The sequence below is a fragment of the Osmia bicornis genome, chromosome 12 (genome assembly GCF_907164935.1).
Source record: "Osmia bicornis bicornis chromosome 12, iOsmBic2.1, whole genome shotgun sequence".
NCBI lineage: Eukaryota > Metazoa > Arthropoda > Insecta > Hymenoptera > Megachilidae > Osmia > Osmia bicornis.
The window spans coordinates 1-23,472 of record NC_060227.1 but is presented as its reverse complement, the minus strand read 5'-3'; the positions used below and the strand labels follow the sequence as shown (position 1 = coordinate 23,472).

General features: G+C 34.7%; 3 protein-coding genes across 13 annotated transcripts; 2 read left to right on the top strand and 1 right to left on the bottom strand.

Moving 5' to 3' along the window:
* The first annotated feature begins 752 nt into the window (after positions 1-752).
* Positions 753-9,106, top strand: LOC114877565. Its single transcript, XM_029190288.2, has 27 exons — positions 753-993; positions 1,066-1,285; positions 1,374-1,618; positions 1,691-1,884; positions 1,963-2,117; positions 2,213-2,461; positions 2,544-2,751; positions 2,838-3,003; positions 3,083-3,165; positions 3,250-3,345; positions 3,403-3,532; positions 3,641-3,815; positions 3,950-4,092; positions 4,182-4,301; positions 5,334-5,622; positions 5,686-5,930; positions 5,991-6,184; positions 6,310-6,413; positions 6,511-6,759; positions 6,840-7,047; positions 7,131-7,296; positions 7,388-7,467; positions 7,558-7,653; positions 7,742-7,871; positions 7,956-8,130; positions 8,279-8,421; positions 8,511-9,106. Exons 2-27 carry the CDS (start codon positions 1,075-1,077, stop codon positions 8,640-8,642), a joined length of 4,386 nt encoding a protein of 1,461 aa, XP_029046121.2. The 5' UTR covers positions 753-993; positions 1,066-1,074; the 3' UTR covers positions 8,643-9,106.
* Positions 9,039-12,839, bottom strand: LOC114877561 (myotubularin-related protein 2). 6 transcript variants are annotated; one of them, XM_029190274.2, is made up of 10 exons: positions 12,517-12,832; positions 11,959-12,126; positions 11,771-11,878; positions 11,062-11,514; positions 10,525-10,972; positions 10,252-10,427; positions 10,058-10,165; positions 9,765-9,949; positions 9,478-9,682; positions 9,039-9,377 (listed from the first exon to the last, which is right to left on the bottom strand). In XM_029190274.2, the coding sequence occupies exons 2-10, from the start codon at positions 12,082-12,084 to the stop codon at positions 9,225-9,227; spliced, it is 1,962 nt and encodes a 653-aa protein (XP_029046107.1). In that variant the 5' UTR covers positions 12,085-12,126; positions 12,517-12,832; the 3' UTR covers positions 9,039-9,224. The 6 variants fall into 6 exon arrangements, with proteins under 6 accessions (XP_029046107.1, XP_029046108.1, XP_029046111.1 ...); XM_029190275.2 differs by lacking the exon at positions 12,517-12,832 and adding an exon at positions 12,383-12,481; XM_029190278.2 differs by lacking the exon at positions 12,517-12,832 and adding an exon at positions 12,409-12,474.
* A 353-nt stretch (positions 12,840-13,192) lies between these two features.
* Positions 13,193-20,858, top strand: LOC114877562 (repressed by EFG1 protein 1-like). Of its 6 annotated transcripts, none has more exons than XM_046288331.1 (9): positions 13,193-13,289; positions 15,469-15,699; positions 15,838-15,987; positions 16,159-16,378; positions 16,490-19,502; positions 19,828-19,926; positions 20,085-20,175; positions 20,665-20,750; positions 20,828-20,858. In XM_046288331.1, the coding sequence occupies exons 1-5, from the start codon at positions 13,284-13,286 to the stop codon at positions 16,807-16,809; spliced, it is 927 nt and encodes a 308-aa protein (XP_046144287.1). In that variant the 5' UTR covers positions 13,193-13,283; the 3' UTR covers positions 16,810-19,502; positions 19,828-19,926; positions 20,085-20,175; positions 20,665-20,750; positions 20,828-20,858. The 6 variants fall into 6 exon arrangements, with proteins under 6 accessions (XP_046144287.1, XP_046144285.1, XP_046144286.1 ...); XM_046288329.1 differs by lacking the exon at positions 13,193-13,289 and adding an exon at positions 13,633-14,269; XM_046288327.1 differs by lacking the exon at positions 13,193-13,289 and adding an exon at positions 14,316-15,069 and having other exon boundaries at positions 16,490-18,031.
* The last annotated feature ends 2,614 nt before the right edge of the window (positions 20,859-23,472 follow it).

Sequence of the window (23,472 nt, the reverse complement as noted above, 5' to 3'; positions counted from 1 at the left end):
CGCCATTTATAAAAGAAATAAAATTATTACTCGGCTTTAAAATTATTGATGCTGTAAGCGTCTGTATCTGACGATAAGCGAAAAAAATGTAACAAATATTTTAGCAATTTAAGCAATTTTTCATCTTGTTAAACCTCGTAAGATACATAAATACTTATTTTTTACACCGATAACATATTTTTAATAACGACATCGACATTTGTATAATTTATTTCGAATAGTTACATACACGTTATCGACTATCAAGTAAAATTAGCTTTCAGCACTTTTGAAGAAAATGGTATCTTTCAATGCCGCAAAAGCAGCTCTTGATAATTTTTCATAATTTTCAAATGATACTCTTATTAATTCTATTCTAGTCATCTTGCGTCTGGATTTAACGAGTTAATGTTTTTGTCCAATGATGGAAGAAAATGCATTTGTCGCAAAAAAGGAAGCGAAAAAGTATTAACCTTGAGGGTGTTTCTTAAAATCTGAATACGTAAATGCTACAAAGTTGCTTCGAGCAAATGATGTTTTCGAGCGAATGTCAATAAAACGGGCAAAAAATGTTCGATAATGACGTTCATCAAGAGTTTTGTTTTGCAATAGAGAAAACGTGACGTTCGTAGGTAGGTGTAAGAAATAGTAGAAACAGGTATAGCGTAATTATGCATACCCAAGTTTGAATTACAGGAAATTTTTTCGTCATTTGAAATTGTCTATGGGTAAAAGTCTAATACAGTACCATAACAGTACTGTTTGGACTCGGCAAATGGACTCGTTCAGCCCTTTGTTCGGCTATGATATCGTCACTCGAAGAAATGTTCTTTACGTACTCGCTTATCGTTAGTTAAATGCTTACTCCTTATATTACATTCATGAAAACATGATTGCTTATGAAATAATGACGTCGATTCATGCCCGCAGCAGTGACATTAATGAAAACGAGGATGGGGATGTAGTCCTCGAAGACGGTGCTTGCTTCTCATTTAAACTCTGATCCTGTACCTTGTAAGTACATATTGTACTACTCGTCTAGATTGTGCTATAGATATTTATTATTTATTATTTATTATTTATTAGGTAAATACGATGAAGTACAAGATGATGATAAGTATCGTACTGGTGGCATGTGTGTGCGTGTCTACCGAAGCGAAGGTACGAAACTCAACGGGACTGGTAGAAAACTTTCCCGGTTATACGATCACCAATGGTATTGAGCAGTTAAATTTGACGAAATGTCGAAAAGAGATGGATGAGTACCGTGTTGCGGTGGACGATCGCGTACTATGGAGTTTGAGAAGTTAGTAGCGTATTTTATAAATTCGGTCAATATCAATTAATATCCCTTCATCTCAGACGTTGTTATGATGAACGTTGTTATTTTCCAGTGTTGGACGCGAGCGGACAACCAACATCGGGATTCATCTCGGGGAACAACTTTTGGATGGGCAGCAGACAACAGTGCAAGTATCTTAGCGAAAAGATGCCCTACGCGTTGTCGGAGAAGAAAATTAAGAACAATTCAGTCTATCGTAACCCGAACAAAGAATTTCCGCCTTTCCAGCTAAACTTTTTCAGTGTTCAAGCTCATCATAACAGCACTGTGCAGTATCATATTCCGATACCTAAGGATGTATGTAATTCACGATATGAGAAGTTGACGTTTCACTAACAACAATTAGCTAACCGTTAAACACATTTTTAGGACGTTATAGCGCTTGGCCTTTGCCTACCAGCGTCCTGCACCGAACAGGAAGTAGCTACAATGATGAAGAAGGTATTCGATGATAGACTTCTTCTACTTGGACAGCTCTATTCGATGGATTTCACTTTGATCAAGGTCTCTAGTTTAAAAGATGATTTTATGTGGCTTCATAATGGAAAGATCATCGTAATCCTGTACGTAGTAAAGACAAGATATTCGTCGTCGCCGTCGTCGTTGTCGCAAGTTTCTTCAACTTAATTTTCTGTTCATAGCCTTATTTTGGTGGCATACTTTGGTATCGTGACAGTGGCCACGTTATATGATTTTCTTATATTTCAAAAACGTCTACAGAAGAAGAAGAAGAAGAAGAAGAAGAAGAAGACGAAAGAAGAATTTTCTATTAACGGAAGTCTAAAGAACACTACCGGTAATAACATTTTTCGATTCTTGCATTTTAATTTATTCATGTTTCATTTATCCAATAAATTCATTATCATTGCGCTGGATTAATTAAAACATTAGAATTCAGCAAGGATGCGGAGGCGAAAGCTGAAGGCGAGCAAAAGGATATTCCATCAGAGGTGAAGCGACGCGATCGACGCGATCGAATCGAAAAGATCCTTATATGTTTCTCAGTTTATTCAAATATCAAACAGATATTTCAAATGGGCAACAATTCAGCAGATATAGCAGTAATTCATGGCATCAAATTTTTTGCAATGATATTGATCATTTGCGGTCACGGCATCTTATATGCAATAAATAACACAGGTGAGTCAGTCAAGTTTTCTTATTTTCTTATTCTATAATATGTACCTAATTTTTAATCTAACTAAAGCGTTGTAATATGTAGGTAATAAGATGGAAACGTATGTGATGGCCAGCCTTATTCAAAACCAAATCTTCTCAAATACGACACTGTCCGTGGATACTTTTTTATTTATAAGCGCTTTCCTGCAAGTCCACGGATTCCTGAGAGTGCAAACGGAAGAAAAGAAACGTCAACCGGTTCGCAAAAAAATGATTGATTTTTTCAATGGAATCATCAACAGATATATCAGGTAGTCTGCCTTGATATACCTATTTGCATACCTATTTGCTTTATTTACTTAATTTTATATAAAACTTTTTGATTAAAACTTGAAAGGCTTACATCTGTATACGTCTTTACGATATTGCTCGTAATTGTAACGTTCTCTTGGCTGGAAAACTATTCAGTATCATTCTTCAGCGAGCCGATGCACGAACTTTGCTCGAAATATTGGTGGAAAAATTTATTCTACATCAATAACTTCTCGGAATGGAAAGATATAGTATGCGTAACTTTATTCGAAAAAAATATTAAGTTGTAGGTTACATACCTATACAAATGTGTAATAATAATTGTTTCAGTGCATGAGCTGGAGTTGGTACGTTTCTACTGATATGCAATTCTACATTGTTGGTCTCCTTTTGTTAATTGTATCGACCACCACGTAAGTCCCACCACGATCTCTTATTCTTTTTTATTTACGATCAATTTCTAATTTCTGATTGTATCATATAGTTAATAATTTCAGTTATCGCTATACTGTCCTCAGCTTAGGCATTGCAATATTACTTGTAACCACGTTGGTGCACGCTTACATAACGTACGATACAGGATACATTCCTACGTGAGTATTTGAGCTATTAATTAAATAAGAAATATCTAAACGCGGTATGGTCCGTAGGGTGGACACAAGACTTGACACATTGACTTCCATGTACATAAAACCGTGGATGAGGATTCAGCCGTACATGATAGGGATGGGAACGGCTTTGCTTCTTAATAAATGGAATTATAAGTTGGATTTGTCAAAAGTACCTAATAAGATTATTACATATTATTTTTTTTCTCTTTCTTTCTTTCTTTCTTTTTTTTATTTCATTTTTATTAATTCATATTATATTATATTATTCGTGTTTCAGAAAGCATCAGCTACATGTTGGATTCTCAGCATATTTTCTACTTTAGCTATTATGTTTGGTTGCGCGAATCCAAATATGACGCTTGGCTTATCGGTCGTCTACGAAACTTTTAGCAGAATAGTTTGGAGCCTTGGAATAGCGTGGCTCATAATTGCGTGTCTGACAAACAATGGCGGTAAATCAATTTTTTCAGCACCATCTTCCTTTCGCAGAACAATGCGTTATAATTACTTACATATTATGTGCATATTACAATATACATATACATATATGGTATGCAGTGCCGAAATATTTTTCTTATACTTTCAGGAATCGTAAATGAATTTTTGCGTTTACCATACTGGATTCCTCCCAGTCGAGTAACATACACTGCTTATCTTCTCAATCCATTTATCATAATAACTATTTGTACGTTCAGCAATAATCCATTTAACGTTGAATATTTAACCAGTGTAAGTTTTCTAATGATATCGATGTCCTGTATACCTACAGCGTATTATAGTCATGTCAGTTGTGAAAATAACCATTTCTTTCATTCCAGGCTGTTTTTACCATCGGAATATGTACGGTTACTTACGTTGCGTCTTTTGGATTGTCGGCGATCATTGAAGTACCTACGATAATATTCTTACGAACAGTCAGTTCTTCGTCTAGAAGAAAGGAATGAGTATAGAATACATACCATACAGAGGAGCAGCATGATCTTTAACTAACAGAGACTGTTGACTACTGCATCTGTGAAAATTTATCCATTTATTTCCGTTTTTTAAACTTTCTACTGCTATTTCCAAAATACGAACGTATTTCGTTCAAAAATTGATTGGATTGATTCCTTGTGCAATATTTTCTAAGTCATGTTACCAAAATTAAGAAAATAGCGTTTCATTTGAATACGTTATGTAAGGCGACAAAAAAAAATATTTATATTCTTCTTTTTACTTTGTTCTTTTTTTTTCGTTTTCGTGACGAAAGCTTTTTTTTTCCTTCTACGACCAGTAAGAAAAGAAAAGAAAAGAAAAGAAAAGAAAAGAAAAGAAAAGAAAAGAAAAGAAAAGAAAAGAAAAGAAAAAAAGCTTGACTCAGGGAACTCTGAATTCTAACAATTTTATTTATCTACATATTTGTTTTATTTATTTATTTATTTATTTATTTATTTATTTATTTATTTATTTATATAATTTTATAAGCAGAATTACAAATAAAATGAAACGAGAGAATTGTAGCAAAATCTAGATCTTCATCAATCGACAGATTGAAAAATCTATCATCGAACGTTCTTCCAATATCCTAAACATAATGTGAAATGATACAACAACTTTGGTTGGCATCATAAGCTGTTTTGATTTTTCAGATTTCGTCGTATAGGTAAATTCATCTAAAAGAACTCGGGTGAAAGAAAAAGAGGATAAAAAAACCATATTTAAATCGGTTCACGATCAGATTAACCATGATATATTACGTAAAACATAAATATATATTTTAATGGTAATCCTCTTGAACTATACCTGGTGATGGTGGTGGTGGGATATTGTCGGTATGACTTTGAAGATAACGGTCCTTTTCATTTTCAGTGATTCTGTAATCACTCCTTCCATACGGTAGTTATTACCTGGTGGTCGGTGCGTATCAAGATATATATTCTGTACTTGTTCATCGAAATCTTGCCATCCTGTAAACGATCCTCGTTTAAAAGACATATACCGTCGTCTTGGAATCCAGAGTCTTCCCTGTCTCAGGTTTTAGGAAGCGAGAAGACATAAAAAACGAGGTGACGATGGAAAAGAAGAGGAACAGAATCGTTTTTCTCCTCTGTATATGTACGTTAACCGAAGGGATCGTAAGAAATCCAGCAGCGTTGATGGAAAATTTGCCTGGTTATGCGGTCACCAGCGGTATCCACCAATTAAATTCGACCAGATGCCGAAGAGAAATGCAGGTATTCCAGGACGCGGTAAACCATGGTGTACTTTGGAGTATCAGAAGTCAGTAGTGTGTTTTCCTCGTTTTCTTCTGTAAATCTTCACTGCAAATGGACGATTTTCTAGTGTTGGACGCGAGCGGACAACCAACATCAGGATACATTTCAGGAAACAACTATTGGATGGGAAACAAACGAGAATGCGAGTTCCTTAGCCAGAAGAGACAATTTCCATTGTCAGAGAAGAAGATTCGAAATAATTCAATCTATCGGAATCCAGCTGAAGAGTTTCCACCTTTCGAGCTCAACTTCTTTGGTGCTCATCTCAGTCAGAATGGCACTGTGCAGTATCATATGAGGGTTCCTATCGAAGTACGAATGATTCCTGTTTTTCTCAAGCTCAGAGAATAGACTAAAATGACATCTTTTTAGGAGACAATAGTGCTCGGACTTTGTCTACCAGCATCTTGCAGCGAAAACGAAGTGGGCACAATGCTAAAGAAGGTATTCGAGGATAGGCTTCTTCTATTTGGACAACTCTATTCGACAGACTTTAAGTTGATCAGAGTGTCGAATCTGAAAAATGACCATAAATGGCTTCTCAGTGGAAACATTATTACGATTTTGTACGTAAACGGGATCGTGTACAGCAGATCGAACGATTCCGAAATTTAAATGGTTAAATACGTGTAGAATAGAAAAAAATCCGATCGAGAATGTAATTCCAATATTAAATTTTCCCTGTTTGTAGATTTATTTTGATAGTATTATTCGGTGCAACGATAGTAGCCACGTTATACGATATTCTCATCTACCAGAAACGTCTACAGAAAAAAACAGACGACGGCATTATCGGTAAACGATACTTATCGTTAGAATTACAATAGTTTTGCGATAGTTTTGCGATCCTGGTCTTGTTTAACAATAGAAAATTGTTGTTGTTCAATAATAGAATTGAAGAACCACACGGTGGAGGAGAAATCGGAATATAATGAAGAGGACGATGCTGTACCATCAGAACTGAAAACAGAGAATCGAATTGTAAAAATCCTTATATGTTTCTCAGTTTATTCGAACATGAAAGAAATATTCAAATTAGACAATAGTTCAAAAGATTTGAGTGCGTTTCATGGCATCAGGGTGTTTGGAATGATATGGATCATGTTTATCCACGTTTTATTATACACACTGAACGTTACAGGTAAAGTAAATCTTCAAGTTGCTTGAAATAATTCATTTAATCATACAATCTCTAATCTTCAGCTGTTCCGCTAAGTTTAGGTAACAAGGCAGAGATCTATATAATAACCAGTAATATTGAATCGCAAATCTTAGCCAATGGTACACTGGCCGTGGATACGTTTTTCTTTATGAGTGGTTTCCTCGTGGTGTTTGGATATCTGAAATTACAAAGGAACGAAAATAATAACGTTTCATTTAGCAGGAATGTAATGATATTCATTAGTGCAATCATCAAAAAATACGTCAGGTACACTCTCTCAGGCTTTCTTTATGTTATCATCTCGACTTGTTTCAAAAATTGTATAAAAAATTCGAACTAAAATTAAAAAGGATTACACCGACGTACTTGATTATAATATTGCTCGTCATCATAAACTTCGCTTGGCTTGAAAAATTTTCATTGATGTATTTCCATGAACCGGTGCACCAAGTATGCTCAAAATACTGGTGGAGAAATATACTCTACATCAATAATTTCCTCGAATGGGATGATATGGTATGGTAAATCTAAATTTATTGCCAATATAATATTATTATTAGTAAATGTACACTTTTCAGCAAAAATACTAATTGTTTTTTTTTTTTAGTGCCTGACATGGAGCTGGTATATCGCCGTTAACATGCAGTTCTTTATTTTCGGTATCTTTATATTGATATTATCCAGAAGGTAACTGTGTCAACCAACCCCTTTTGCTTTCCCGTCAATCTAGTAATTCGTAGAAACTCTTTTCATTGTACATAATTTAATTACCTTCAGCTACTACTACATTGCCCTAAGCTTAACCATTGCTACTATATTTTTATCCACGTTGGTGCACGCTTATTTAACATACAACGCAGGATACATTCCTACGTGAGTAAGAAAAAATATTTCTTTATTTATTCTGTACCTATATTAGTTGAATATGGAGAATCTAGAGGTGGTACACTTTGTATAATAGATTCGATATGCAATTTGAAATGATTGCTTCCATGTACGTGCATCCATGGATGAGAATACAACCGTACATAGTAGGGATGGGCACATCGGCGTTTCTTGAAAAAATCAATTATAAATTACATCTGTCAAGGGTACCACTAATTACTGATCCTTTTTCTTTTTTTCTTTTTTTCTTATCAATATTACAATACCTTTAAAGCTTTCAATTATTTCAGAAACAGTTAGCTGCCGGCTGGTTCCTCAGCGTTTTTTGTAATTGCACGATTCTGTTTGGTATCTCAAATAGAAACGTGTCGCTTACTGTATCAGTACTTTACGAGACGTTTAGCAGATTAGCTTGGAGCCTTGGAATAGCGTGGCTCGTAATTGCCTGTGCCACAAACAATGCCGGTAAAACCTAACAATATCTTACAAATTTATCACTATTTTACATTTTTTTTTCTTTTTTTTTTTTTTTTTTTTTTTTAATAGAACATACCTAATAAGTACAATACGAATGCTGATAAAAGTGTTTTCTTTGTTTTTCTTGCAATTGCAGATATCATAAATCAATTTTTGTCATTAAAGTACTGGATTCCCTTCAGTAGAGTAACGTTCTGCGCTTACCTTCTAAATCCATTCTTGATACAATTTATGGGTATGTTTAGCAATTACCCATTAAACGTTGACTTTTTAACGACCGTAAGTTTTTAATATTAATTTATTATTCATATCCTCTGAATTCACAGACATGTGAATTCTTGATAAAAATACTATTTATTTCATTTCAGAGTATTTGTAGTGTCGGAATATGTATAGTTACCTACCTTGCGTCATTTGGATTGTCGGCGATCATTGAAGTACCTACGATAATATTCTTACGAACAGTCAGTACTTCTAACAGGAAGATTCAACGAATATAAACATATACATATACATATGTACTTATGTATGCATTCAAACCAGAGCCGGAAGCGTTGATGGGAAAGTTGCCTGGTTATGCGATTTCCACCGGTATACAACTACTAAATTCTACCCGATGCCGAAAGGAAATGGAGGAATACCGTGATGCAGTGGATCGTCGTGTACTCTCGAGTCTGAAAAGTTAGTAGTGACCTCTTTGACCCCTACTTACGAGGGGAACTACCATCTGTAGTTTGGGCCCCTGAGACGTAGTTTACCCACGGTGACCGTTGAATTACCGTTTTTACACTTTCGGTCAATCATTATCCCAAAAAAAAGTATAAAATGAGTATATTTAGATTTTCCTCTTATATTTAGGTTGTCACTTAGGTAATAATGCACTTCTTGTACGTATGTGTACTTAAAGTAGTTATTTATTAGAATATTATAACGGTAATGTGAATACATTTTGTAGTACGCAAAACTTGGCTTCTTTCTGATTTCATTCTCACACATATCACATGAAAACAAGCAAAGAAAAATATCATTTACAACTAACTAGAGATGATCATTAAAAGATGAGAATGAATCGTTGCCGCGCGCTATGAATGAACCGGGGAATGTATTCGAGGCGGTGCTGTCGAGGTCACTGATCGGTTTGCTCGACTAGCCTGTTCACGGCGGCCTTCCTCGAGCTGTTTCTCAAGTTGTTCCTTTAATACTAGAAGCTCTCTTGTTCGTTGGTAAACGGGATCCTACACAAGTAATTGATAACCTTAATTAAAAAATTAATCATCTTATTAAAAAAAAAAAAAAAAAAATCAAATCATTAAATAGTCTACTAGCTTCACAAACCTGCTGCCGCATACTTGGATTCCATCTGCAATACAAACTTTTCCATGGCTTAATGTATCTCATACTGGCGATCGGAATTAAAACTATCTGATAATTCGGAGCGGCCCAGTATAACGGATTCTGATAAAGCGACAACTGGCTGTTCGTATATGACCAAAGTGAAACAGTTTTTTGTTTAACTTGTTCTTGAACTCTTTCGCGTTCGCTGCAAAAGTGTGATTATTTGTAAATAATGATCGATGACATCGATCGCGCGCCCAATGACCGGTGTAAGATATTATAAATACCTGCTGAATAGAAATGTGCCAAATCTACACGAATACAGATGGTCGAGAATAGTGATTAGGAAGTGTTCGTTAAATTCGAACGCATTTGGAAACTGACGACCTATTTGCCACACGCAATCCATGAACTGCAAAAATACTGGCGACCTGTCTGCATCACTGTGATGTTCATCACCATGTCCAATCCTCTAGTAGAAATTAAGAACGAAATTATATATGTATTATTATGTACCTATTTTGTTATTATTAATCAATACATCCAATCTGTCTGTCTGTTCATCAGATGTTTTACACACCTGCTGAAATTTGTGACCAAAACTAAGCCATTCTTTCTCTACAAGTACTTGAAAACCTTTGATTGTTCTATAATAGGGATCTAGCATCAACATGGCAAGTGCTGTCAGCTGCGATAAGGTAATTTCAAAAAATTAAAAGCATATCTCGTAACAAAATATTTCAGTATTATTTGATAATACATATATGTATGTACCTGGGCCGTTCTATCCCAACCATCGGAACAATGTACTAAAACCGAAGTTTTATGGTTTTCTACTTTATCAACAATTCGTACCGCTCCAGCGAGCACGTATTTAATATGTTTCAACCAGACGGTAGATTCTATTCCCGACAGCCATCTGACCTCGTCAATTGTTGGAAAACACAATTCTGAAAAATAAATTTTCATAATATCAATTTGATTTTCTTTTTCATTCAGGTAAAACCAGTCTCATTCTTCAGCAAACGGAGAAAAAAGAAACCTTACCCTTTAATTTTCTAAGGCTCTCCCTCATAACGTGTATGTTATGAATATCAAGAAACACGAGCTCTGCGTTCTGATAAGCATCCTCGCTTTCATAGCCGCCACCCTTCGCTTTGTTTGCTACCGCGTTTGTCATTGGTCGAGCATCCATAATAAATAATTTGTGACTTTGCGCATTAGCATCCATAATAAGCTGAACATATCTCTCGTCTTCGCGACTACGTTTACCACCAACTCCGACCAGTGGTTGAGCACAACGAGTTATCGTTGCTTGACTCTCTGGATGGATCCACGATAGTACCGGAAGTCTTCCTCTACTCCGGAAAGCTGCGGACGCTTGTAAATCTTCGTCGGTTGCTGCAGCAGGCACTGCCCATACCGCTGGATAACTATCGCATATAGAGTATGTGTCATTGATTTTTGATATCTTCCACATATCATTGTTTACTCCCTAAAACAAATGGCAAAACCAATATTCTTTACATTGCATCTCGTTTAATCGATTAACGCGTATCTGATCTATAATAATTTATTCGTTACCATTCGTTTTAATTCGGCTATAGGTTCATAAACGTTCCAGCCATTTTCAGGAAACGTATCGGAGTATTCGAACGCAAAAAGAGGTAATTTATGGGACAACGGAAACGAATATTGTTGCAATTTTTCGAAAACGTCCCTCCTCGAATGATTTTCCTGTTTATGAGCAAATCTGAGATTCCTCATGTCCTTACAGAACACTTCGATCCCATAAGAATTCTCTCCCCTGCTGGACGCACCGCCCACTTTTTCGATTCTGCTAACTACACCTAAAGGTACTTGGACTACGTAAGGCGTATCACGATCTACGCTCCGAAAATGAAGTTTGTAATTTGTAACGCTAAGAATTCCTCGAACTGGTCCCGAGTAAGGACAAACGTATGTTACTTCGTGAGCAATGCCTTGCACACGTTCACCATTTAAAAGAGGTGGACCTGTTTCTCCGCTGGATAAGTTCTGTAAAGAAAAAGAATATATTTATACATATATAGATACATATATGCGTGTGTCCGTATACTCGTATATATTTACATATGTAATACATGCGTGTGTTCACTTAAAACCAAATTCGAAGAAAGTAAAAGTGATACCATACAGAATCTTTGAGAAAACAAAGAAAATATATGAAATTAATAAAATGAAAATTCCAACGATCCAAAAATGTTTCAAACGATAAGAAACTACATCGATTAACCTTCTAAATAGAACTCACTTTTACTTGATTGTCTTTTTTAGCTTCTAAAGCAGAGACAACGTTATTATCCGTAGAAGTAGAGCTTGAGGAAAAACTTTTTGAACGCGAAGCTTTATCCCAGCTTTCCTAAAGAAGTCCAACGCTTGCTTGCATACAGTTAGATATAAATGAATCTAAATTAAACAAAATCAATTAAATTACGTTACCGATTCTTGACCCATCTTGGAATTAAGAGAACTGCTCTTGCTGTCAGAGTTGAGAGAATCTGAACTGGCATTTTTAGAATTATTTTGCTCTATATTCAAAAGTTCAGCGCTGCTCTTTTTCTCCATCCTGATATCTCCAATATTTTCTTCAACTTTTATATTTCATACCTATAATTAAAGTTTTTTCAGAATAACAAAGTATTAAATAACCAGATAATTATTTATACATGTGTGTAACATATTAATTTTCACGTTTATTAACATTGTTTATATTCATCGACATACTGTGACAGGTTATCAACATTATACAGAATAATTATAACAAGCTGAATTGAAAGAATTCTCTTATCACATATGTATGAGTAAATTGTACTATGACGATAAATTGAAAAGAAAAAGAAAAAGAAAATTGAAAGCGTTTAACCTCAAAGCTGTCCTAACGTTACACACCCAATCAAACCACTGCAAGTTTCATTATTAAATTGGAAAAGTATCATAAAAATACAAAAGGTTTATATTGGAAACAATAAGTAAAAGTTGTATACTAGCAATACGTACTAATAAACAAAGTTCTCATATAATGTTTCAAGCCACGCCCAGAACCATTACAGGTATATATAATTTTTTTTTTATACCAAAATATTCACAAACATCTCATTTTCTATTGCATTCGATCCTGTCAATGAAAATTGCGGTTGACAGATATCGTTTAGGTTTGAAAATTCGAATAGGAATACTAAAGAAGCAATGCATATGGGTGTATATGCATTCATACATATATACATATATATATGCATATATGCATACGTAATCTATGATATCGAAGCAATCTGCTACAGTGACTATAGATACAGCCGACTGTAGTACTAGCCATGCTGAACAACGTGGCAACACCGCTCACGTGACAATCGGGAGTCCTATTTTCAAAAACAGAGTCCTGTGCTCGGTATTGTAATTAACGTCTTATTTAATTAAAAGCTGTAGTATCAATATACACTATTTTGTATAAATGATGTATAAACAATACATAAACGTTGCAACTATGGCAAGTAGAAGTGATGTGGTAGTATAAAATTGTTACAAATGTGATATATATTTTGTGTATGTACTCTCCATACATACATGATAGAGCAGATGGCGTTGGTTTTCAAGGCACAAATTCAAAACCCTTTGAAAACAGAGGCATCTGTAGCCACTGCTGCAGGTGGATATGTTGGAAATTTCTTTTTTTAATTATTATTACAATTAAAATGTTTTGTACAATTATTGTTTTCATAATTTCTCAAGTTTTAAAATGGAGTATACGTACTATCTAACTTATACATATGTATGTAAGTACTATGTAATTACTAAACAATAATTTCTACTACTTTTATTCTATGTATTTTATTCAAGTATTATCTACTGTGCATTCTGTTTTCATCTTTGTATGTATAGTTGCGCTTTCTTCTACCAGATGTACTTACTTATATATGTACTTACTTATTGTTAGTTATGTACTTACTTACATAGACTGCACTTGCCTGCACTTGCCGCCAGAAGTAAGTAAGTACTTACTTACATCGACACTCTGTCCAAGTCCTCCCTAAACTATCGATTTTTATAAAGGTATGTACTTACTTACACTCATACATACATACATAAATGCATGTAACACAGATATATTATATCCTTTGACCTCGCTCTATCTAACCTTTGTCTAATCATACGACACGAATCTGTTAGATACTTTTACTAACAATAAGAAGTATAAAAGAAATGAAATGATTTTTCCTCTCTTATCTCATTTTCGTTTTCCACAAGGCTTCGACTCTATACAGATGTAGATAATATATGTGTGTATCTGTGATAATAAGGGAGTTTTGATACAATGTCATAGCAAAGGTATAACTAAAGGTATACGAGATTTTTTTTGACAAATAGGTATAGAAAAATATGGCATACATGTAGGTTTTTTATACATATATATAATATGTACTACATCCGCGCATGCGTACGCATCTGAAAATTTAAAATGATCGTCTCGTTAAATAGGTAAATGTAAATATAGAAAAGTGAGAAAAAGTAAAAAAATCTATAAACAAATCGTCAGTGAAAAATTCGTTATTCTTTTGATATATTTATTTTCGTTTATTCAATTGTTTTTCCAACTGATCGCGAATGCCGGAAAGGGAAGAAAACACGTTGTAAATGATAAAACATGCGAATACAGTTATAGCGAGTAGTCAATTTGATGCGTAAGCTAATCTCGGATGCAGTAAACTGCAGTGTTTGGTGCTGCAGCGCGCGCGGCCATACATATACTAACAAAGTATGTAAGTAGATGCACACAATGGAACTACGTTGTAAATACTTATTAGATGCATGTGTTATTATATGTAGTAAAAATCTGAAGTTTAGTAATCATTCGATTGTAATTATTTTCATTTTATTCATTTGTTCGGGTATATTTTTCTTTGTACTAATTATAATAATTGAGATACGATAATGGATACTTTTGCAAAGATTGACTGGTAAAATAATTACTGAATTAACGCTTTGACTTTTCTATGCAATTATATGCAATATACATATTGATATATACCAATATGGATATGTAGGTAGAAATGAATGTAAAAGCGATGCAAGCGTAGGTGTATTCGAGATGCGCACGATCAGATGAACAGGGAAACGCGTCGACGCAGAAGGGGAGACGTTAAAAGTGGTAGGGGGTGAATGGTGAAGGGTGAATCGAAGCGATCAAAGGTGGTGGGTTAACAGCAAGTAGTCGGTTGTTAGCCGGTGGTAATCGCGATAGCGACGTCACAGGGTATAATGTTATGTCGAATAAATAAAGTGTAATCGTAAGCAATCGTACGTAGAAAATCTAGACGAGAACTAGTTTTTATAATGGAGCTGCGCGAAGTGAATGAAATGTTCGATGGCGTGGAAGAAACGACCGAACTTTTGTCACCGTCTCATCGAGATAACGTGGAAATCGAGAGTTATTTTATTCAATACGCTATTCAAAAAGAAATGATAAATCGCAATCGATGTACCGCTAGTCGTCGTTTGCTCAGTCAGACTGCTCATTTGGCAGACTTTAATCTTGCCAATGGTAATCATCAAAAGGTGATGTATCTCACTCATTCTTTAGATTCCTTTCAATCGAAATTCTGTATAGATAGATACGTGTTACCAATCAATTGACGAACGCGTCAAGGACGTTGTAAATACGATGTTACATACATATATGTATGTACTTATGTATATACTATAAAGATACATATTTCGTTTCGTTGAAATTTCTACCTGTAGGTCGGCTGACCGAATATGTACTTTGTTGAATGATTCTTCATCTATTACATACATATAATATTATAGAATTAGTGCGCATTCCTATTTACAAGAGAGAAAAAAACGTGCACGCATAGGAAATTAGATGATACGAAGAGGACAGAGGAGAACGGGAAGGATATCAATTAATTGATTAATTAATTTATTTATTTATTTATTTCGTTTGTTCTCTAGGACACACCATCATGCGTTGGCATCAGTATGATTCACACGTCGAACGCAAACTGGCCTCCTTCAAGAAAAAGAGAAGAGGCAAAAGCATTGGAGAATCTTAGGAAACGAGTAGAACAATCGAAATTATATAAAGCGAATCGAATCACAGACACTTGCGAGTCAACTTCCGCTTCTTTGACGAGTAACGATCACGTACGGCAGCTCGATAATCGACCGAAACTGTTAAAAAAGGTGAGAGTAAGAAACGTTCGACGATCTAGGTCGCTCATCTAGGTAGGACACTGATCGAGATCGAACGACGACGAATCAAGCCTAGCTGATGATTAGCTTATCGAAACGCGAAATTTTTCTCTCGATACCACTATGTAGATCCTGAGTAACAGGCCAATGAGTATCGCACAAGATGCTAACGATCTGGAGACCGACTGGCGGGATAGCGAATTTATTACCGAATGTTTATGCTGGCACAATGTTTATCGACAAAGACACAACGCGTCTCCCCTAACTATGTCGCCGCAGGTAAGGAACAATGGTAACTCTACATTGCACTCTAAGAGTGTATACATACGTACCAGGTGTATAGAGTAGTATGCGTATGTTGTTTTAATTAGACTGATCGAGATGAGTGAGAAGAATAATGATAATTATTATATTATATAAAAGAAGATATCACGTTTGTTTTCTTTTCAGTTATGCGAATACGCTCAAACCTGGGCAAATCACTTGGCGCATACAAACACATTTTACTATAGAAACGATCGAGAAGTGGGACAGAATCTTTATTGTCGGCCCGGAGGTGCTGTTCCTACCGATGTAACTGGACAAGACGTTGCGTCGTATTGGTACTCGGCGGTGAAACAGTACGATTTTTTAAAAGAACCGGATGTTCTTCATGCCAACGTAAACGCAGGTATTTCCGTAGTGTGCTGTATTGTAATACGATGAAATGTAAGTTTTTATATTGAATCGAATCGCGTCCATTAAAATAGGTATATAAAACGAATCCTGTTCTTTGTTAAAGGTCATTTCACCCAATTGATTTGGGCGAGTAGTCGTTATTTTGGTGTTGGGAAAGCTCGTAGCAGAAGCGGTAAAGTCATCGTGGTAGCCAACTATCAGCCCGTTGGTAATATATCAGGACAATTTCAAAACAACGTACTACCTCCTTTACCAGATAACGTTAATGTCGCTTTGTCTTCGCTACCTCCGCAACCGTCTGCGAAAATATTTCGCGAAGATTACGTAACATCGGATTCACCGCCACCCGTTTCGTCTTCCGTACCGTTCTCGGACACAGCATCGACCGATAGCGATCGCTCTTCCGTCAGTTCCACGCAATAATACAGACGACCGAATTGCCTTTTCTGCGTTTGCACGCGTCGATGGGACAGACGTTGATCGATTTTCACTTCCCCGCTCTCGCTCTCTTTCTCTCTTGCTCATTTATTATGTACACTCGATCATCTCTCGTTTTCTTCATTTATTCTTTCTCACCTTTTTATTATACGTAAGTTTCAATAATACATATATTGTCTAGACTTTTATTTTTTTTATTATCTAGGCTAGTATTATCAATACGAACGCACACGATGTGTCTGCCAACTGTTTTAATACGGATTGTAAAATATAATAACACCGAAAGGACGAAATACGCTTACACGGTGCATCTAAAATCTAAATTAAAAATAAATTCATGCAACATACTATACAATATATGTATGCAAGTGTAGATAAAATAAATGAAATTAATGTACGGTGGTATTGAATTGACGTTCGATCGAGCCTCTATTCGCGCGTTGAAAGAACAAAATAAGATAGATTACAGATAGGGGAGAAGAGAGAAGAGAAGAGAAGAGAAGAGAAGAGAAGAGAAGAAGAATTATTATTGGTTTAAATAATCGCGTGCATACTTCGTAGAACAGGCATACAACAAAAATAGAAATGATTAACGATCAATGATATTATTATATTTTAAATCGGCGATTGTCACGTCGATAATGTTGACTCTTAAAAACGTTAGGTGCTACTATACAGTTGCGTTTCAATTTTACAAGTGCTTTACAAACTTTGAATAATCTGAGAGCTTTTGCAAATTGTGTGATAGATTGCGAGAAGCCTATTTGTTATACGTATATATACATACTTAAATATACATACATATAGCGTATTACGAACTGGATGCGATCGTTAACTATTCCATATACGTTATGTATGTATTATGATGTACCATACCGTTCGAAACAATCAAGTTACGTTTGAATGGTTGTCTATCGAATAGACGAATTACTGAAAGTAGTTCAGCCATCCTTCTATTATATTACTGTTCTCGTAAAGTTAGTATTGTTAAAAATCTGAAGTATCCTCAAGTATAGATGATATTCTATACTATACATACTATAGTACTTACCTACGTTTGTACATTAATACCTTAGTGCGTTAGTACGTATACACATATAGATACATGTACGTATGCGTCAATTCTTAGCACCTTTGTGCTTGTAGTTTTACGTTATCGTCGTTGAAGCGACGTTCTTGAAATTGCAACCCGTTAACAACGCCTACTGTATGTATTTATCTTCTCTATACGATAAGAAGTAACTTGTAAGGTTACGCGTTACATTGCTTCGGTTGTGCGTATTTGATACACGCGCGTTGTTGTTTCGATAAGAAATGTTAAACGATATTTTTACTTTTGACACAATTACGATACGCTCGTTAGGTAACTAACAGAATGGATGAAGGAAAGAATTTGCCTAACTGACATTTTCCTACGACATAGGATCACTTTTCGATCCAGTCTTTTCCATTCATCAAAGAAGAGAATTATAATTTATTGTTAAAAATAATAGCGAAAAATAAGAGAATAATAATATCGATGTCACACGGCTTAAAGAAAATACCTACAATTATTATAGACATGTTTGTGATTTTGCTACTAATAAGGGACTCGATAGCATAGAAAAAGTTGAATCGCCTAATTTATTCTTTGTAAACGGAAGAAGAATTCTGTTAAAGATCAATCATTACACGGAAGTTTGAGATTTACCACTAATTATGGCATTTGTCTGAAACGTTTCTTCACTTTTTATGTGGATAACAGGATTATATCCTAGCATGACAGCATTATATCCTAGCATGATAGGATTATGTCATAGCATGACAGGATTATATCCTAACATGTTAGGAATTAGTCGTAAGACGTTAGGAAATAATCCTAACATGCTAGGAACCCAATTGTAACCCTAACCGTTACATCGTAGAAAATTATCCTAACATGGTAGGAACCCAATCGTAACCCTAACCGTTACATGGTAGGAAATGATCCTAACATGGTAGGAACCCAACCTTAACCCTAACCCTAACCCTAACATGGTAAGAACCCGACGTTAACCCTAACCCTAACATGGTAAGAATCCAACCTTAACCCTAACCGTAACATGGTAAGAACCCAACCTTAACCCTAACCGTTACAAGGTAGAAAATTATCGTAACATGCTAGGAACCCAACCGTAACCCTAACCGTTACATGGTAGAAAATTATCCTAAGATGCTGGGAACCCAAAAGAAACACTAATATTTCGACGAATTTAGAATATCGATGGCATTCCGATTTCAAAAAGTTGGAACAAACAGTTTTGGCCCATTTTATGGAAATTAGTATGAAACAATTGTACGGTGTCTCCTTTTCCGATAGCAATATATTATGGTAATGCAAAACCGAACTTGAATGATTTTATACGTGAATCAAATGATATTTTAGATGAGGGATTATTTTACAATAATACTTATTTTAAAGTAGATGTAATATGCGTTACGTGTGATGCACCTGCAAGAGCATGTTGAAAAAATCTGAAGGGACATAAGGGTCGCAATAGCTGTGAAAGATGTACAGAAGCGGGTACATGTTATAAAAAACGAATTATCTATGAAAACCATAATGCTAGTGTTCGGACACATTCTGATTTTGAAAACTTCCGCGACATGAACCAGCATCAAAACAATAAAAGGATCGCTTTATTAAATCAATTTTGGCCGTTAGTAATCAGTGATGTACATGTTACATTAATTAGTATATTTGACCATCTCGTATCTTTTCACCTATGGCTTGTTCGTTGTAGCCATTGGTTACTTGCGTGTGCCCCTCTATACGCCGTGCAGTCTATGTTCAGTTAGGTGTCATGGCGTCTTCCCATGTTGTAGTTGACCTGTCGTTTACTTAATTCTATTTGTGCTTCGATATTTAAGTTGTCTATTCTTGTTGTTTACATTATAGATTTTTAATATTAGTGATTGCATTGTTTAACATTTATTGAACGGTCCGTCACCTTGTACTATGTACTAATTTTGTATTCATTTCAGGTAAAGTATATTTGGATTTTATTTGGTTGAACGATCACACTCCCGATGAGAGAAGAAATGTATCTCGCCCGTTACATTATAAATAGCTATTTTCCTAAGGTAAGCTAATTAGTTTGTATACATGATTTTTTCCCTTTGCATGCTGTAGGCTTATTAAGCGCTCGTCCAGAAATGAGGCAGACTTCCTTGTACGTAACAGGTATGTGTTGTATTTTTGAATGGTTTTCATTTATTAATTTATTGTGTTTCGTTTGTAGCATGCTATCATCTAATATGGACGACGGTATACTATTAACTGTAAATTTGCACCGGACCATGGGATAAATCATCTAGTTACGCTCCCCAAGGGTAAGCATGTTTACATTATTTAGTTTATTTGTATCATTTACTTGTACGCTTGTAAGTACCATCGTGTTTCAACCACCCCTTGTTGTCGCACAATTTGTTATTGGGTTCCTTTATCGGTTGTGGGTGGTGTTATTCATTGTTAAATTCTAATTATTTATAAATGTACTTACAAGGATTGAATAATATATAAAATGATAGAAATAAATAATAATTGATATATTTATTATAAATGTATATACATATATATATATTAATAAATAACTTGTAGAAAGCATGTATAGGGAAATATCATTGGTAATTTGTAGCATATGAATTGCTCCATTTATGTAAGTAATTAGTTAGTATTTTATTATTATTGATTGATTTATCAGTGATTATTATTGATTACTTTTTATTGTGGAACGTTAAGTACACATACACATATATACACTTGTTCTGTTCTAAAAGACTGTTATTGGTATAGGATTAATTGTAAAATTTTTTTTTTAGATGTTATTGAAAAGAGCATATCGCATTATACAAGAGCAAGGTGCAATTTTGTCCGATTCCGATTCTGCGAGTGAAAGGTGTAACTGGTAAGTACTTATTATTATTACGTTTGGTTATAATATATATATATAATATATAAGTGATTTAATTTGTTACTTTGTAGTGGCAAGAAGAAGAAGGCAAGCTGAAGATAAGAATAATGTATACAAAAAATGTTTCCAATGTATACAATAAAATGTAATGTGCTTTTCTATGGTTGATTAGAAAAAAGGATTTTCATTTACAGTTAAAATATAATGTTTGTAATAAAATTGTATCTGTTGAAAGGAATGATATCATGTTTGATACGATTTGAATACTTTACAAGCTTAGAAAGTAATTTTCAGAACAACTAATGTATATGAATTGTATATAAGTGTGAGGTCCAAATACGTGAGAGTTATGTTAACTGTTGGTTTATTTATAGTCCGGTGAATACTAATAAAAATGTGTGAGGTAGAATAATTGTTTGAGATAGATTAGTAATGTAAAATAAATGTTTCTAAAATATAAAGCAAATATCGCTAGGATATAAAATAGATATTTGAAAAATGTAAATTCAATATTGAAATAATATGAAATAGATATGTTGAATGTAAATAAAGAAGAAATTGAAAATAAAATTGAAACGTTGGAAATTGCACACGCGTTGTCTGAGATGACACTGTTCTGTGTGCAGTTTAAAACGTTTTAATTTTATTTTAACATCTGTTTATTTGCATTTGAAATATGTATTTAATATTATTAAAATGTTGAATTTATATTGTTGAAGTATTCGTGTAATATTTTAGAAATATGTATTTAATATTATTAAAATGTTGAATTTATATTGTTGAAGTATTCGTGTAATATTTTAGAAATATGTATTTAATATTATTAAAATGTTGAATTTATATTGTTGAAGTATTCGTGTAATATTTTAGAAATATGTATTTAATATTATTAAAATGTTGAATTTATATTCTCGAAGTATTCGTGTAATATTTTATAAATATGTATTTAATATTATAAAAATGTTGAATTTATATTGTTGAAGTATTCGTGTAATATTTTATAAATATGTATTTAATATTATTAAAATGTTGAATTTATATTGTCGAAGTATTCGTGTAATATTTTCGAAATATGTATTTAATATTATTAAAATGTTGAATTTATATTGTTCAAGTATCCGTGTAATATTTTAGAAATATGTATTTAATATTATTAAAATGTTGAATTTATATTGTTGAAGTATTCGTGTAATATTTTAGAAATATGTATTTAATATTATAAAAATGTTGAATTTATATTGTTGAAGTATTCGTGTAATATTTTAGAAATATCTATTTAATATTTTAGGAACACGCAGTTTATATGTCGTTTCCATGAATTGTACATCTGTTATGTATGTGTATAATATTCCGATGCAATAGTTATTAAATGAAAAATGTATTTATTGAAATGGCAGGACATAACGTTAAGTTAGTAGTAGGCAATGGTAATATAAGAAGCGGTTTTGTACATAGTTTTGTATGGCGAGTGAGTGGTCTAGATGGCTGAGCGCTGTGCTCGTAACGTGTCGATGCAGGGTTCGATTCCCGGAGAGGTGAAAAATTTTATACTGGATTTTAACACGTTACGATGCTGGCACTTGGCTATGTAGCTCACGCACATAATCGCAACGGTGGTAGGGGACAGAAGAATTCCTTCTAACATGGTAAAGGATTAATCCTAACCATGCTAGGTTGAATGCAATTTGTTTCCTAACATTGGTTCCTGGTGCGGCAGAAGAAAAATTTCTAAGTCCCAACATCGGCGGAAAGGCAAGGCAATGGGCTTCCAAGATCATCGAGCATCCGGAGTCAAACCACCTAAGAACAGACCCGTTTCAATGGATTAACATAGGAGGCGAAGCAGGAAGCGGCGCAGAGCTGGAGGAAGACTATGGAGAAGATGCGTTGGAAACCGCCAAGGACCGGGATGGAACTTAGAAGATTGAGGACCGGAGGCCAGGCCAGCGGGAGGAGTGGGGGAATGTTAGGAGAAGATACCCCGAGATGCTAGGTTAGGGCGGCATCCTAGCATACAGGGGATGTCCCTGGGATGTTAGGATGAAGGCCCGAGAGTGGGGGGTTAGGTTAGGTTAGGTTAGGTTAGGTTAGGTTAGGTTAGGTTAGGTTAGGTTAGGTTAGGTTAGGTTAGGTTAGGTTAGGTTAGGTTAGGTTAGGTTAGGTTAGGTTAGGTTAGGTTAGGTTAGGTTAGGTTAGGTTAGGTTAGGTTAGGTTAGGTTAGGTTAGGTTAGGTTAGGTTAGGTTAGGTTAGGTTAGGTTAGGTTAGGTTAGGTTAGGTTAGGTTAGGTTAGGTTAGGTTAGGTTAGGTTAGGTTAGGTTAGGTTAGGTTAGGTTAGGTTAGGTTAGGTTAGGTTAGGTTAGGTTAGGTTAGGTTAGGTTAGGTTAGGTTAGGTTAGGTTAGGTTAGGTTAGGTTAGGTTAGGTTAGGTTAGGTTAGGTTAGGTTAGGTTAGGTTAGGTTAGGTTAGGTTAGGTTAGGTTAGGTTAGGTTAGGTTAGGTTAGGTTAGGTTAGGTTAGGTTAGGTTAGGTTAGGTTAGGTTAGGTTAGGTTAGGTTAGGTTAGGTTAGGTTAGGTTAGGTTAGGTTAGGTTAGGTTAGGTTAGGTTAGGTTAGGTTAGGTTAGGTTAGGTTAGGTTAGGTTAGGTTAGGTTAGGTTAGGTTAGGTTAGGTTAGGTTAGGTTAGGTTAGGTTAGGTTAGGTTAGGTTAGGTTAGGTTAG